The sequence below is a fragment of the Rhinolophus sinicus genome, chromosome 3 (genome assembly GCF_057876585.1).
Source record: "Rhinolophus sinicus isolate RSI-liver-muscle chromosome 3, RSI-T2T, whole genome shotgun sequence".
Lineage (NCBI taxonomy): Eukaryota > Metazoa > Chordata > Mammalia > Chiroptera > Rhinolophidae > Rhinolophus > Rhinolophus sinicus.
In genome coordinates this window covers 110283748-110301152 of record NC_142503.1, presented here as the reverse complement: position 1 = coordinate 110301152, position 17405 = coordinate 110283748, and the positions used below count along the sequence as shown (strand labels likewise).

General features: G+C 35.6%; 1 protein-coding gene across 3 annotated transcripts in view; it reads right to left on the bottom strand.

Moving 5' to 3' along the window:
* MIS18BP1 (MIS18 binding protein 1) overlaps positions 1–17405 on the bottom strand; it is a 44248-nt gene that overhangs the window by 13478 nt on the left and 13365 nt on the right. For all 3 annotated transcript variants that reach the window (XM_019751722.3, XM_074328191.2, XM_074328190.2), the window contains exons 5-11: positions 16344–16417; positions 14523–14653; positions 10873–10960; positions 9324–9475; positions 7751–7902; positions 7165–7261; positions 4283–5135 (exon numbers count right to left, since the gene is read on the bottom strand). In XM_019751722.3, coding sequence (XP_019607281.3) covers positions 4283–5135; positions 7165–7261; positions 7751–7902; positions 9324–9475; positions 10873–10960; positions 14523–14653; positions 16344–16417 — 1547 coding nt within the window. The remainder of the gene's footprint in view (positions 1–4282; positions 5136–7164; positions 7262–7750; positions 7903–9323; positions 9476–10872; positions 10961–14522; positions 14654–16343; positions 16418–17405) is intronic.

The window sequence follows — 17405 nt, the reverse complement described above, 5'->3', positions numbered from 1 at the left end:
TAGACTGGAGAGTGAAGATAAGGAATACATAAAATAGAGTCGCTTTAACCAAGTTGCTAAAATTAACATTATGAAGAAAGGCATGAGGAAAAGACCCCATGCTTGTTCTAACTAGCCTGGGAACTTCAAGGTTTTTGAACTTTCCAGTCCTGCATCAATGCTTGGATATGCATCTGGACCTCCAGGTAACCCCCTAATTACCCCGAAGGACTCACGCATACATCTGCCTGACATCCATCATCCAGACCACTGGATGTGACCAGACCTCCTGGCACTCGTCTTCTGGACCACCATCCATCAGCCTGACAGCCTGTCATCTGACAACTGTCCTAAGGATGCAGGACTGATAATTCTCAAGAAGGTACTTTTTGCTGTAAGAACTTTTAACTTTTTCTCTCTTTGGAACACTTCTGGATTTTTTCCTGTGTTTCCAGTTTGCAAAATCTAAGATCCTTGAATAAATCTCCATCACTTATTTCTAGCAAAGTCTCTGGACTCTTTTGGAGTTCATTCGACAAGACCATTAACATTTAATTTAACTGTTTGGATTTAGGTCTGATATTTTATTATTTGTTTTCTGCTTTCTCCCGTTTTCTATTTCTCCTTTTCTGCCTTCTTTTGAGTTAAAATTTTTTTTAGTATTTTAATTTACTTATGATATATTTGAAGATATCTGTATAGCTTTTTACTGACTGCGCTAGGTATTAATATATATATATATATATATATATTAAATATATATATATATATTTAATATATATATATATTAAATATATATATATATATTAAATATATATATATATATTAAATATATATATTATTATATATATATGTAATTATATATATATATGTAATTATTATATATATATGTTAAATATATATATATATTTAACAGTCTATTTAGAATCAGTTATTTTACTGCTTCAAGTAGAATGCAAAAACTTACCATGGTATAAATCTCTTCACCCTTCCTCTGTTAGAGCTGTTTTATGTATTACATTTTACATATATTGAAAGCTCCACCATATACAGTGTAATATTTGCTTTCAACACATGAACACTTTAAAGACGTCAAGAGAATAACCTATGACATTTAACCCTGATAGTTACCATTTCTCTTACCATCCCTTCATTCCTGATACTGCCTGTCATCTCCATTCTGCTGTCAGCCTATCCACGAGTTATTCTGATTATCTTATTTTTCAGTTCTAAAACTTCCATTTGAATCTTCTTTCTATCTTCTATATCTTGCTAAGACTTTCTAAATTTCCATTTATTCCAAGAATTTTTGCTCTTAGTTCCTGGATCATTTTTATATACCTACTTCAGACTCTTGTCAGATAATTCCAACATCTGTGGCATCTCAGCATTAACATCAGCTTTCTTCTCCCATGAGTTGAAATTTCCCTGGTTCTTTGTATGCTGAGTAATTTTGGATTATTTCCTAGACATTCTGAAAATTATTTATAAAACTCTGGGTCCTGTTTATATTCTATGGAGAATGTTAATATTTTTGTTTTAGCAGGCAACCAACCTCATTGTAAACCTGAGCTATAAATTCCAATCAGTCCACTGTAGTAGCAATTTCAACATCAGTTCCATTTTTAAAGCTCTGTAGTGCTATTAGGATATCCTGCATGTGGGACCCTGAGTGGCTGGCGTGGATAATCAGCGGTGGTATACCTCTTAGTTTAATTCTCAAAGTCTTAGGTATGCTGTTTAGGATCACAGCCTCACATGCACAACTCAGGAGTGAGTGAGCCCAAAAGTTCATAAACAACTTTATAGGGTTTTTTTGCTAGCTTCTCCCTCTCTGCAATTTTTGGTTCCCTAGGGCTCCTGTTCTGGGTTCTCTGGCAGAAAGCTGGGGGCTTTCATTACCTAGCTCTGCTGCACACCTCTTACAATTGCATCTTTTCCAGTGTCCAGCAGAGGGAAGAAGAAAACACAACACGATTTGCCCCACCCTCTTGAGATCTTTACTTGATCGGAGAGGAAGGTTCCCCATTTTCAGAGTTTTAGGTATGTGTGGGCCCCATTTGCTGCTGTGATTTTCGTCTCAGCAGGATCACATGGGACTAGGTTATAAGAGAAAGGAGAAAAGAAAGAGAACTGGGGCATTTTCTCTACTGTTTCTGAGTGTTAGTAGTCCCCTTTCCTTCTCCTCAAGCTGGAACTGAAAGGCTTCTCTTAACTCTCTGTTATGCCCCAATGACACTTCCAGGGGTTAGGCAGCCTTGAGGTTCGCTTGGGGGATACCAGAAGACAAACGATAAATTCACTGCCAGTTTGGTGGTAGTTAAAATTCTAGCCTTCCCTTATCACCCTGCCACTGTTTACCTTCCTGAGTCAACATAAAGCTGCGCCATGGATTCTGTCTAGGTTCATGACTGCCCAGTAGAAGCAAGAGAGTGGAGTGTACTTACTCCAGCTTACTGGGAACTGGAATTTCTGCAGTTCAAGCATTAAAAAAGAATCTCCTAAGATGATCAGAATATACAGCAAAGGTTGAGAACCTTTATTGTAAGGAAATGTTGGGGGATACAGCAGGAAAGGATAATTGAGGTAAAAAAATTGTATGTTCTCAATGCAAGGCAGAAGAATCTTGATATAATCTGAAGATTGGCAAGAATGCAATGAACGTTTTGATCTGTCAGAACCACAACTATACATTAAGACTAATCTGAAAGATATAAGACAGATCACACAGACAAAAGAACAAAGTACAAACACAAGGCTACTTGCAAAGTTCAGGCAAAAGGCATTAAAGGTCTGAAAACGAGTAGCGTCAAGAAAAAGGCAGTGGATGGAATGACCCTGTGGAAGAATCTATAGCTCCTTGGGAACTAATCAGATTTTTAAAAACAAAAAAATCAGTAATAAAAAAGTTTCAACTTAGGTGGCTGAAAGAATTACAATTTCAGAAATAGGAATGTCAGGCAAAGTGGACAGGTCAGGGAAAACAAGTTTCGCTTTTGAAATATTAAGTTAGAGCTGTAGGTGAGATTTACGTAGAGATTCCAGCAGGCAAAGGAACTACGAAATAAATACATTCAGGATCAGAGAGAGATCTGTGCGTCCCCATATAAAAAAGAATGAACTTGGGGAGGAAAAGATCACTGAGGAACACACTATTGCAAGAAAGCAGCCAAACCAAGAACTTGGGAGACTAAGAAGATTACCTTCTCTGTCTGAAGAGAGAGAGGGAACACTTAGGCAACTGCAAAAGGAAGAATATGGTGGCAAGAGACACCTTAAGAGTGTTTCAAGCAGGTAGATTTGAAAACAAATTCCAAATGTTGTTTGGGGGGTACACAAGAGAGTGGAACACTGAATGTGGCATGTTTCTACGGTGTCCTTCTCTCTTTTATCAGTTATATCTTCCCGTCTTTCTACTTAGATCATTTCCGATAGCAACCACCACATGCAGGCAGGAGTCACCGTACGAACAAATAAGCGAGCAATCAAACATGTCTTCTCTTATCCTCACACTTTTTTCTATTACCTGTGCAATCTCCTCTGCCCCATCATTGCCAAATTTCTTGTGTTTTCCACCTAGGTTGTCTTTTCCCTCCCACTCACTCTTCATTGTTGAACTATGACCTGGCTTCCAATACTGCCAGATTACTGAGACTGCTTGTCAAGTCTATATCATCAAATCCATTTCTCATCGGACCTGACTTAGCAGCAGCACTAACTAGGAAAAATCACCTAAATTTCAAGACTATTTTCTTCTCTATAAATGAGAAAAAAAACAAACTCTTAAATAATCTACATGTTTGAAGGTGTTATAATAGTAAATTATGTATCGTAAAATGTGCAACTGTGAGAGCAGAATTTATCTGTGTTGAAATATTTTCTGCAGATTTACCAACAAATAAAACTGTGTATATTTGAAGCCTACACAGGATCATTTGCTATACATGTACACTGTGAAATGGTCATCACAATCAAGTTAATTAACACATCCATCTCCTCATATAGAACCTTTATTTGGTGGGGGGAGAGGGGTTGCAATATTAAATGGGAATGAAAAGAAGCTCACTTATACTTTCCTCACGTTTATACTGTATAGATGGCTACAAAGTACCGAGCTGGAAGTTATCTGTATTTTCCCTTCATTCTTTGTATAAACTATAATTTCTCTCCATGTGGTTTTGGATGACATATTCCATATTAATGATTAGAAGTTATTAAATCAGCCCCTTACTGGAGTCCTTTATGTTTTTCACACTATTTTGTGGCCACTCGAGGTATTTTAGAGTCAAATCTAATTACTTACCAGTGAAGTTTCTGTAATTCCTTTTCATTCCATTCTTCATCCTGAATTAAACCAGGTAAACATGCTAAGGAATGACTCTTCGTCTTATCAGATTCCATCGTATTAACTGGAGACTCATTCCCAACACTAGATTTCTGAAGATTTTTTTTAGAACATCTGGCTTTCTTTTGTTTGATACAAAATTCATTTTCACTTTCTTCAGTTTCAGATTCAGAAACGGGGATTTTCCTTGTTCTCTTCCTTGAGCTTTTCCTCCAGTGAAGCGCTGTGTCTTTAGTTTTTCTTGCTATGGTTTTCTTAGCAGCCCCAGCTTGCATTCTAATTTCTTCTGTTTCACTCTCGTCAGCAGGCAAATCTGATGAGGACTGATGCTTGTCAAATGAGATAGTTACCTGATTTTCAGTTTTCTTCAATTTTGACAACCTTGTATTTTTCTTAAAGTCAGAGGTGACCGTTTGTTTCTTTCTAGAATTAGGTATTTTTGTTTTCTGGTCGACAGTGAGTAAATCACACTCATTGCAAACTTCCTTGTTTTCACTTTTACGACTCGCACCATAATTAAATGCATTTTTGGAAGTCTTTGTGGGCTTACTGATAGGACATGCAGTTTCATTTAAGTCTGATTCACTTTCTTTTTGATGCTTTGGCACTACAAAATCTGCTATTGCTTTAATGGTTTCAGAGGACAGATTATACTTCATGCATTTTCGCTCTATCACGTTTTTAGATTTAAGTGGTGTTACTACAATATAAGCTTTCTTCTGATTAGCAGCCATATATTTTCTTTCTTTGTCTGAGAAAAACGGTTCCCTGGTGAGAATATCGACGGGTACATTCGATTCTTCGGTTCTCTCTTTAATTTCATAAGACAAAACCAAAGATCAAAATCTCAGATTGGCTACAAACAAAATAAAGTATGCCAAAACTATTTTCACAAATATACTGTTTTTCCCCCATAAACACAATGTACACACTACTGTCATATTAATCTTCCTGAAGCACCGGTCTGTTCAGTTTTGGATCACTACCCCGTCAGTTGTAAACATATGCTATTTTTTTTATACCAACCTGTCCATGACTTCTCAGTCTACTGGGCGTGCACGTAAGCTCCAATATCTGGCTTTCAATGTAGTTCTAATTTCTCACCGTACTCACATCTGAACCATATTCTATGTCTACGCGACCACTGTTTCTCAAATTTTCTTGATTCTCACCTTTCAGTAATGCCATTTACTCTACTTGGAAAGTTTCCTTCACTCATTTACAAACCAAATCACTACCTGCTTCAATTCTATTCTCTAATCTACGTAGTCCACAAACCTTTGTCCCAATCCCCTCAACTGAAAGTGCTCTTTTAAAAATTTCCACAATATTTCAAATAATGCCATGTTTGACAATGTGTTCTGCATTATAATTACACACTTCTCTTTCAACTAGACTGAAAAAAATATTTACTGGAAAGAACTGTCTTTATAGTTGGATTTTTTTGGCTGGAGTTCAGAGTTTTTCACATATACACTAGATGCTAAATAAATATTTGTTAAATCAGCCTCTTTGGAGCTAACATATTTTAGGAGACATAAGAAATCCACTAGGTTGCTAAAGCTTTACTAGGTATGTAATATATGGACTAGAACCTGTCCTAGATATGGAGGGAATTAGGAGAATATGGAACTCTATCTACATGGCCCCATTCTCATCCCTGATGGTGGCCACAGAGACACTTTTTTGGTGAATCCCAAAAAACTCCATGAAGCACATGGGATAAGAACTAAAATAGAACTTGGGAACTGTGTCACTAGTTAAAGACAACAAATTAAAATGAGAGATTCTCAAATTTGAAACTCAAGAAACCAGAAGCCAAACTAATTTCATTTCTAACTAAATCATCCAGTTGTAGTTATAAAAAGATACAAATTGAAATTATCACACTAATCATCATAGTGAAATGCTGCAACAACCTATACATATTTTAAAGATGAATGACAAAATAAAAGAATGATAGGTAACGTTGAATGCTGAGGAGAAAATAAGCCTCTAAATTATAATTTATGAAGAACTGGGTCGTACTCAAAATTAATTAAGAAAATTTCTATAAGACTTCTCAAGGGAATCATGTAGCTTCACATAAGAGAGAAGTGTTTTCTTCTAAATTCCTTACATAAATATGATTCAAATATTCAATTGGTAATTTTAAAGTTTTGAACTTCTAATTTTAAGCAAAAGATTTTTCTGAATATTTTTATTTATTTCATTAAATAATTTGAATAAATATTCAGCCTATTCTGGATACTATGACCTAAGACTTATGAATTTGGTAGTCTAAATAGTATTGGTTTCCTCTCTATCTTTTTACACAATTACAAATGTTCTCCACTTTCATTTCTTTCACTTATAAGAACTAAAACAAACAAAAAATGCCATTAAGCTAATACATTTAACTTTACATGAAATTATAAATTTGCTAATGCAGAGAGAAAAGGCTCTATAAACTCTGGTATCCAGAAGTGCAATGAAAGTGCTCTGAAAATCCACATTTACATGAAACTACATTATGGTATTAATTTCATAAAAGGATTAATACAGTCTTTAGAAATTCCTATAAACATTTTTAAAATGATATATAATTTTGTGATTTAAACAAAATTATTTAGTACCTAGATTAAAGGGGGCAAATCTATAAGTGAATCTAGTATTTAAAGTAATGAATTGTTTTATTACATAAATCATCTACTGTAAAAAAATAAAAACCAAACATTTATAACCACTGAAATAGTTGGTCTATCATTTTAGACGTAGAAATTTACAAGATCACCCTTATTATATTAAAAAGTTTCAAACAATAGTTTTCTACTTATTACAAAGACAATAAAGATTATTACCTCGCTTCTGACTTTTAATTATCATTTTATTTGTTCTTTCACAATTTTTGAGTTTCTCTGAAGAAAACTTTTTACATTCCTTTTTTCTCATCAATTCCTTCAAAACAAAAAGATAACTTTTTACTATAACAATTACTACCTAGAAACATGACCTCAAGCATTTTCACAGTATGTATCAAGCATACAAATTTCCAGGTACTTACAGTTCTACAAATTGCATTAGGAGAGGCATTCAGAAACTCATTTTTGGAAGCATCATTTGGGTATCCACTATTTTACGTATTTCCTTTACTGATTTAATAGTATCATTTTTCAAGTACATACACACACACACACACACACACACACACACACACACACACACACACACTTTATTTTAGCCTTACTCTAAGAGCTTAATCTTTTGTTATTGTCACCTGCACTTTTCCAATGAGACACTGGGAAAATAAATATCAAGACATTTACCTACAGTGCCCACACTAATGAAAAGCTGACACTTACAAACAGAACTCATGATTTCTGATTTAGTCCCAAACCTTTTTACTAGTATCACAGCACCCCTCTACAGTGTACAGTAAACACTTACCTGATTAGAGAAATCATCTCCTCCTCCATTTTGAATAGTATTATTTGTTTGGTCTTCTGGGAGCCTTAATGGTGGTTTATTTTGGTGATTACTCTGGTAAATGTTTAATTCTGCAGCTCCTGGCAACCTACTGCTTTTACTGTTCTTTAGTTCTATGAGTACAAAGATGGAAATAGAATGACTTTTGATAAAATGAGGAAGGGTTGAGAAGGAACTGAAGCAACAGTAGAGTGATTTTTAGCTAGCTCTGGGCAAGAAATCATGGGCATATTTAATTCATTTCTTTGTCTGTACTAGAAAGGATAAGCAAAGTTTCAAAGGTGATGGGGGGACTATGGACGTGGGGAAATGGGGTGGGGTGGATTGGAGGAGTGACTTAATATTCAGTGTGGTGCCATATTTTGGGCTGAAGCAATCCTAAAGTCTGTCTGTAAAGCTCTTTGTTACAAGGTCTAAGTAGAATTGGCAGAAATTTATACAACAGAATGTATTATTATCTAGAAAAGGCTGTAAGTTAATGTCCATATTTTTTTTCCTCGTGGGGGGTAGGATTTAAAGTAGATTATAGTTTTGGCAGAGTTCAGTTTTGCCAGCTACCTTTGTAGCAATGGTCATTCAAAAAAACATGCCATTTCTTCCATGAAAGCAAACTGGTTTTGACTATTAATAGGAATGAAATTTAGTACAAATATAGAGGTATCTTGAATACAGGTTTGAGATAGGCTAACAGCCTAAATACTTCAGATCTAGTAAACTGAAAGAATTATCATCTTTCACAGACATGTTTATTAGTGTTCTTGGTATTCTGATTCATTAAGAGGTAATATTTATAGTCATGGGGATGTAGGGTATAGCATAAAGAATACAGTCGATAATACTGTTAATAACTAGGTGTGGTGCCAGATGAGTACTAGATCTATCAGGGTGATAGATGGGAATGGGTTTGAGGGCAAGGTGAAAAAAGTGAAGGCATTAAGAAATACAAACTGATAGTTAATACAGCATGGGGAATATAATCAACAATGTTGTAAAGATCATGTAAGGTGCCAGATGGGCACTGGACTTATCAGGGGGATCACGTCATAGACTGTGTAGATGCCTGACCACTGCACTATACGCCTGAAGAGCTGAAGTAGAATAATATTGAATATCAATTGTAACTACATATATAGGTATATATAGTCACGGGATGTGGAGTACAACATAGGGAAGATAGTCAATGGTATTGTAGCAGCTGTATAAGATGTCAGAGGGGTAGTAGCCTGGGGGGGTGGGTTATCACTTTATGAGGGGTTTAAATGTCTAATTATTACATTGCTTTGTACACCTGAAACTAATTTTAAAAAAGGAAAATCATTTAAAAAAGGTAATATTTAAGGAAGTAAGCTGAATGCTGACTATAAGCTATCTGCTTGGCAGTTTTTCTCCCTTAAGTAATGTAAAAGCAGGAATTTTAGGACAGTATAAATAAACGAAGAACTCAATACCATATGCATTGTAAACAATTAAACAATGTGGAACTTGTGTTAAGAATTTACCACTACACCAACAGAGAAGGAAATAGCAAACGTACCCAAACGATCACAATCAAGGTCACGAATGGTGCTGGCTCTTTGGAGGACATCTGTTTGGTTTTCTCCCGCATCATTTTTCATTGATTTTCGTGTGTCAGGGACAAATCTTGCCGTTTCCTGTTTTTGTCTGGCGTTTTTTCCCCCACAAGCCCTAAAAACACATAGTACTTTTCCTCTAATGTTGATTCTCAAAAAACAGAAAAAACTAAACCCACAAATAAATGAAACTCTCCTTTATCTAACCTCAAGCCTAAATGTAACCCTAACCCTACCTATAACATACCAAACCTAACCATAACTCTAATCCTAACATTGTCCCTAATTTTAAACCTACCCCTAAACCTAACTCTAATTCTAAACCTAACTCTAACCCTAACCCTAATTTTAAAACTTAACCCTATCCCTCCCTAACAAAAACCCTAACCCTAGCCATCACCCTAACCATAATATTAAATATTAAACCTAACCTTAAAACTAACCCTAGCCCTAAATTTTAATCTTAACCGTAAACCAAAGACTAATCCTAACCCTAATCCTAAATTTAACTTTAACTTTTTAACCCTAACCCCATACCTAATTCTAAATCTAACCCTAATTTTGATCTCAACCCAAACCCTGACCTAACTTTTAACAGTAACCCTAACCATAACCCTACACCTAAAAGGAAACTCCCTCAGCTATAACTTTCTTCCCCACAGCAAATATCACCTAATTTAATCTTGTATTATTTAAGCCTTCGTGGCTTCTACCTCTTCTCTTGCAAAAAACTCAAATATAGTATCTTAAGTCAAAAGACTCAAAAATAACCCCTTAAATGCTTCCTACTATATGCTTTTATGTTTCCCATTTAAGTTGATATTGTAAGAAAATTACAAGACCAATCCTGTCAGTTGCTTATTTTTGTCAATAAAGTCTATTGAAACAAAGCCACATTCATTCTAGCACTGTCTGTGGTTGCTTTTCCTCTACAAAGGCAGAGCTGACTAGTTATAATAGAGGCAGCATGCCCATAAAAATAGTTAATCTCTGGCCCTTCACAGAAAAAATTGCCAACCCCCGTCATATGTTATTACATGGTACTGAGATTAATTAACTTACACAACCATACCCCCTATGAGTTCCTTAAGGGCAAGAATTAATCAATTGCTTCTTTGTTTTCCCAGTGCCAACACACTATGTACTAAGCAGCTGACACTCATTAACTCTTAAGGGAATGAATCAAAGAAAAGGGACCAAGAACTTCAGACACATATTTAAAGGGTAGATGATTGAGGATGTTTCCTTGAAATATGTCAAAGGTTTTATTTTTCTTTTAGATTTATCCCGTATGACAGAAATTCAAGTAAAGTGTTACTGCCTTTTGAAAGTCTAATATCAAAGAGAGCTTCAAAAATGGCATTTCCATATAAAGAAATTAAAACCACTTTATACTTTTTACATAAGTACATACAATTGCTCATCAAATTGTATACCTAAAATGAGCAAACTTTATCAAATGTAAATTATGCCCTAATAAAGTTTTTTTTTTTAAGTTAAAAAGTACTTTACCTTAATTGTTCCAGAAAATTATCGATGTATTCTTTCCATTTTTCTGGAAAGCCAAACATAAACTTCCTTATGAGATAATTCGGATATCCTATTTAACAATAAACAAAATTATCTAAAAGCCTAAAATTTTAAAAAGATGTCATTAATTCATTACATCATTCGAAAAATATCCACTTATTGTTTACTGTGTGCCAGGCACTGTCCCAGATACTGAAGATTCAGTAATTAACAAACAAAAATCCTTGCCTTCATGGAACTTGCCTTCTAGTATGAAACAGAAAGCAAACCAATAAGTAAAATATCTTGTTAGATGGTCATTGATGCTATGGACAAAAATTATGCAGTTAAGGAGGAATAGGGATACCAATGTGTTCATGCTGGGGAAATGGCAGGCAGGCAGCATTTTAAAAAAGCATAGTCAGAGATGTTCTCATTGAAATACCATATTTCCCTGAAAATAAGACCAAGCTGGAACATCAGCTCTAATGCGTCTTTTGTAGCAAAAATTAATATAAGATCCGGTATTATATTATGTTACATTATACCCGGTATTATACTATAGTAAAAGGCTGGGTCTTATATTAATTTTTGCTCCAAAAGACGCATTAGAGCTGATGGTCCGGCTAGGTCTTATTTTCGGGGAAACACGGTAGCATCATTTGAGTAAAGCCTCAAAAGACATGAGGGAGTGAGCCACGTGGGAACACAGGGTTAAAACACTGGAAGCAGAGAGAACAAAATGAAAGGCTATGAGGCAAAAGTGTGCCTGGCCCATTTGTAGAACACAGAAATCAGTGTGGCTGAAGTGGAGCGAGGAGAGGCTAGAACTAGGAAGTTACTCAGACAGCTGTCAGGGGGCAGTGGGGGAGCACGGGAGAGTATAAGGCCTTGGGGTCATTTCACGGACCTAGTCTTTTACTTTGGGTGGAGGGGAAGCTATGGAAAGATTGTAAGCAGAGGAACCACAGGATTTCATTTTAATAGGACTGTATTAGCTGCTATTTTGAGGAGTCTGTGGAAGTAGAGAGAGAAAAAATGAGACCAGTTAGGAGGTTACTGCATGATTCAGACAAAAATCATTGCAGATTTTTGTGGGTTTGGCCCACAGTGGTCAGCAGAGGCCTAGGTTTTGGATATTTTATGGAGATAATGCCAATAGGAGATACTGACACACTAGATGTGCATGTGAGACAAGTTGAGGATTTAAGGATGTCTCCAAGGATTTCGGCTAGCCTCTGGAAACACAGAAAGGGAAGACTAGGCTAAGCAGATTTAAAGGAGATCAGGTTTTAGATACATAGTCATGCCCCACAGAATGATGATTCAGTCTACGATAGACCACATATACAAACGTGGTCCCATACGAAGGCAGTCTCATAAAATCATAATGAAGCTGAAAAATCTGTATTTACCTGTTATGACCTCATAGCGCAATGCATTATTCACAGCTATTAATATAGAATAAGGATATGAAGACTTTTGTACAGTTGTATAATGTGTTTGTGTTTTAAGCTAAGTTATTACAAAAGAAGTTAAAAATATTAAAAAGTTTATAATGTTAAAGTCACAGTAAGCTAAGGTTAATTTATTATTGAAGAAAAATAATTTTTATACGTTTCCTGTAGCCTGAGTGGTGTCTATAAAGTCCACCGCAGTGTACAGTAATGTCCTAGACCTTCACATCCACTCACCACAGAGCAACTTCTAGTCCTATAAACTCTATTCATGGTAAGTGCCCGATACAGGTGTACCATTTTTTAACTTTTATACCGTACTTTTACTGTACACTTTCTATATGTTTAGAAACACAAATACCACTGTCACAACTCCTTACGGTAAAGTAACATGTTGTACAGGTTTGGAGCCTAGGAGCAGTAGGCTACAGCACATACCCTAGGTGTGTAGTAGGTTGTACCACCTAGGTGTGTGTAAGTGCACTGTGATGTTCACACAACCAAATCACCTAACGATGCATTTCTCAGAACGGATCCCCGTCATTAAGTGATGCACGACAGTATTCAGTTTGAGATGCCTGTTGACGTCCTAATGGAGATGTCAGTGGGCAGATGGAAAAGGAGTTGAGTGGCTACGGGAGTATTCTTGCTTAGAGATATAAATCTGGCATTTGTCATCATATAGGTAAGATTTAAAGCCCACAAGAAATCAACACAGGACTTAGTGCAGAAAGAGCCCGAGTCTACTCCATTGCTTACAGGTAAAGAAGAAAAAGAAAAATGAGCAAAGAAACTAAGAATGAACAGCAGTGAAGCAGCAAGAAAATCGGAATATGGCATTTCAGAAGCCAAGTAAAGATGGTGTTTCAAGAACGTAGGTATGATTGTGTCATTATACTGGATTTAGCAATGTGGGGGACACTGGTGACTAAATAAGGGACGTTTCAGTGAAGAACTGGGGATCAAAGCATGATTAAGGAAAACTGAAGAAAAAAATGGGAAAAATTCAAGAGGAATTAGATAAAATAAATCTTCTGAGTTGTTTCGCACTGATTGAGAGAAACAGTGGTTGAAAGTGTGTGGTTAAAAGAGGGATTACTGTAGTGATTTTTTTCCTTCTTCCGCCTCACCCCCCCCCCCCCCGCCACCCCCCACTCCGGTTCAAGTTGTTGTTTCTGTCTAGTTGTGTAGGACACAGCTCCCTGGCCCAGCTGGTATTATGAGCCTTGCTCTCCCCCGGCTGAGGAAGTCAGTAGCCAGTCCTAGGTTGTAGGTCGGCCGCTCACGGCAGCCCAGCTCCAGCGAGAGCCAGTGTTCACAATCTTAGCTGTAGAGGGCGCAGCTCACTGGCCCATGTGGGAATCGAACCAGCGACCTTGCATTAGGAGCAGGGCGCTCGAACCACCTGAGCCACGGGACGGCCCTGCAGTGATATTTTTGAATAAAAGAGGTAAAATGGGAGCTAGAGTACAAATGGAGAGGCTGACATAGACAGACACGTGGACAGTTCATCCATAATAAAAGCAGATGACTAGATATGGTGAAATAGAAGTTCTCTTCTGATTGTTCCTATTGCTCAAGTGATCCCCTCCGTTCTCCCCACCCTACCCCCACCCCGAAAGAGGGAGGGAGGAGGTATTAGAGATTTGCAAAAATATGAAATAGTCATTGTGGAGGGTAGGAGAGTGAATGGATGAGGGCAATGTGGCAGGATACCAAGTAGCACTAAGGGACCACAACTTGTTGCTGGTCATCATAAACTTCAAGTGGACTGCTCAGAGGTGTTTTCTTCAGTCACAATAGCTGTATGCGAGGCACAGGCAGAAAATTAGATTACGCCAGGACTGGGGTTGTACTGGGCAGGTTTAACATAGAAAGGAACCAAGGCGTTAAATCGTATTCTTATAAAGCAATTCCTCCCAAATAAGGAACACTTCACTTGAATTAAAAAAAAAAAAAAAAAAAAAAAAAAAATCACTGGCCTTATTTAAACAGTCAAGAAGAGTGACTAAATCAGAGAAAAATGATCAGCACATAATAGTTTCACATAATGTGGTCAATTCTGTTTTAATTCTTAGTTTTGACTGATTCACAATTTTAAAACACCTAAGTAGAAGTAAAAATATATATTACTGTTAGAAATATGGTTAACTGCTTCATCTATCAAAATAACATCAATTAATAATGTGCCATTACCTGCTGCTTTCATGGAAATCTGGTCTATCATTCCTTTTAATATATAAATGTTGCCTGATAATGTCCTAAGTTTGTTGTGCATAATCCGTTCTATAATTGCATTACTGTGCCAATATATGTTAGTGATGTCTCTAAGAGGAAAAAAATTGCTTAGTTAAGGCCATAATATTCACATTTTACCAGTAATCACAATGTACATAAATAAGTATATAAATTTATAATATGAATAAATTTGCATTCCAGCTACAGTAACAATATTATTAATCTAATTACAAAACATGTGAGGGCCAAACATTGCAGCAGAATTAAACTGTTTGGCTAAATGTGATCCTCAGAGTATGTACCAAGAAACTGCTGTGACCAAACCATACCCCTAAGTATAAAACACACCACTAACAAGTGAGCAGGGAACTTCTCTAAATACCTGGTGCTGACAATGCTTGCAACTCCATCTTAACTGATGCTAAACTTCCAAAGAATGATTCCCTCTCTTCTCAGGGCCCATGCTGTGTTAGCTGTCATGCAATTACATAGTTTGGATCCATCTAACCTTATGATTTTTTTACCCTCACTATACAGCCAAATGATTTTTACCTTCCTCTTTGGAAAGCACCAAAAAGAGGTTCCAGGGAAAAAACAAACTGCAATATCGTATCAATGACCCATAAGTCTACTCCTCATATTTCCTTTAATAAAACTAAGAATATAAAATAGAATGAAATGTGAATATGTATTAGATAAATGTTGAACATTCTCTAATTACTCAGATAACTAATAAATATACTAAATCTAAGCATAATAAGTAAGAAATTCTGTTCTTTTAATTTGGTTAAATGGGATTAAATTCATATAGTGTACTTTAATACAGTATTACTTCCCATTCTGTTCTTTTTTGCTTTATTAATTTTATTAAACATTTAAATAGCACTCTAAAAGTACTGTTCTGTTCTTAAGTCTTAAAAATATATCTCATTTAATCCCCCACATAACTCAAAAGATAGTAATATTATTATCAGCATTGTGCAGATGAAAAAACTGAGACTGAAAAAGAATAAGCACTTTGCTCAAGTCACACAATTGGTAAGCAGAGGCAATGGGATTGCCACCAACGCAATCTTGGAAATTCAGGAAGTGCGGTACAAAGCAGGCAGAAATAGAGCAGGCAAGACAGATTTATACACTCAACCTCTAAACTTCCAGATAAGCACCTTGAACAGTGATATCCTGTATTGTTTTTATTACAAGCTTTTATTACAATTGTTTCCTTTTTCACCACTAAGAAATCGATTTTGAAGAACAGGAAATGGTAGTAAGAGATTAGCAGAATTAAGCAAAGCCCACTTACCTGATGATGCTTTCGCTTTAGGGAGAACCAGAAAGTGCCAACGATTACTTAATATATAGCTATATGGCAAAGTTTTAAGTAACTTTGATTCCTTTTCTGGATCAGTAATTTATATCTGGTTTTCCCAATTTAGATGTGAGACTCTGGACTGAAATGCATGTAGTAAATATTAACTAGCAATATATAATTAAGCATATAATAATACCAGTCCTTTTATTAGAACCTCTGGAAAAAAATAAAGCACTACGTATACAAATTTGAGCTGTCACTATTTAAAAAATAACGTAACAGGCAAAAACAAGAGAGCTGGTTACAATCAACATGTACAGTCATTTTACTTTTTTTGCCTTTTGTAACCTCGTTATAAAGTCTTTGTTTTGCAGAAAGATGCTATTTTGCATGCATCTCCTTTTCAGTTCTTACACACAGGTATCTTATTATAAATTTTATTAAGAGTATTTAAATGTTATACTTACATCAATTTTCCTTCTACACATATAGCAGTGTTATTGTTGATGATTTTAATCATCCAGTCCTGTAGGTGGACTACCTAATTAAACATAAAGTACGTATTTCCTGTATTACTTGTAGCATTAGCATTATAAAATCAATTTACATTAAATTAAAAGAAAATCCTCATATAAGTAATCCAAATGACTCCTTAGTGCTCATCTATATAAAAATTACATTCTATTTCAAGTAGCATAAGGTAAAAACTCATAAACCGTGAAACAGAAAAGATGAATGGAGAGAGACTGAACTGAAGTTGTACTGCATAGTTTGTTCTACATCCAGAATCAATTATACTTTAAATGTTCTTATTACCAACTCTCTGAATCACTAGGGGAAAAAAAATTACCTAAAATCTGAAGGCAGCCATTGAAACACCAAGTCTCACAAAAGACCCAATAACGGAGAAAAAGGAGTCAGTTGTGTAGTATACATGCCACCATCACTCTTATCCGTTAAAATTAACAGCATATTTTTTCACAAAGTTGATTTGCAGTTGCATTCAAGTTTCTATAAACTATAAAGGTGATTGCTAGTTATCTGTATTTAACAGCATTCTATTCCAACGCAAATTTCTGTACAGCTCAGAAAATTCCTTATTTTAGGACAAGTAAAATCCTATCATAAAGGAAAATTTCTGTGAACATCTGTGCTAAGAAATTGTTTCTACTGCATAACAAATACTGAATTATTTCTGATGAGCTATATAGCCCAAAGTCATAAAATAACCAATTTGACTTGCCATTTACTGTATATATAAAATTATAAAGATAAATTCTTCAGTGGTAGTTTTATGCTGAGTCAGGAAAAGACATTAAAATGGAAGGGTGCTCTTCGTTTGTGCACTTCTCAATTATGTTCATTTAAAAAAATTATAGTAGGACTTGGGAATAGACAATAAAATTCCTTTTTTTTCTACTTTCACATTTGGAACTACCTGAGATATAACAAAGTATCAGTCAGATGGTATTAAAAATAAAAGCTAATAACAGGTAGTGTTCTAAGCACCTTAGATGCATCGATTCCTA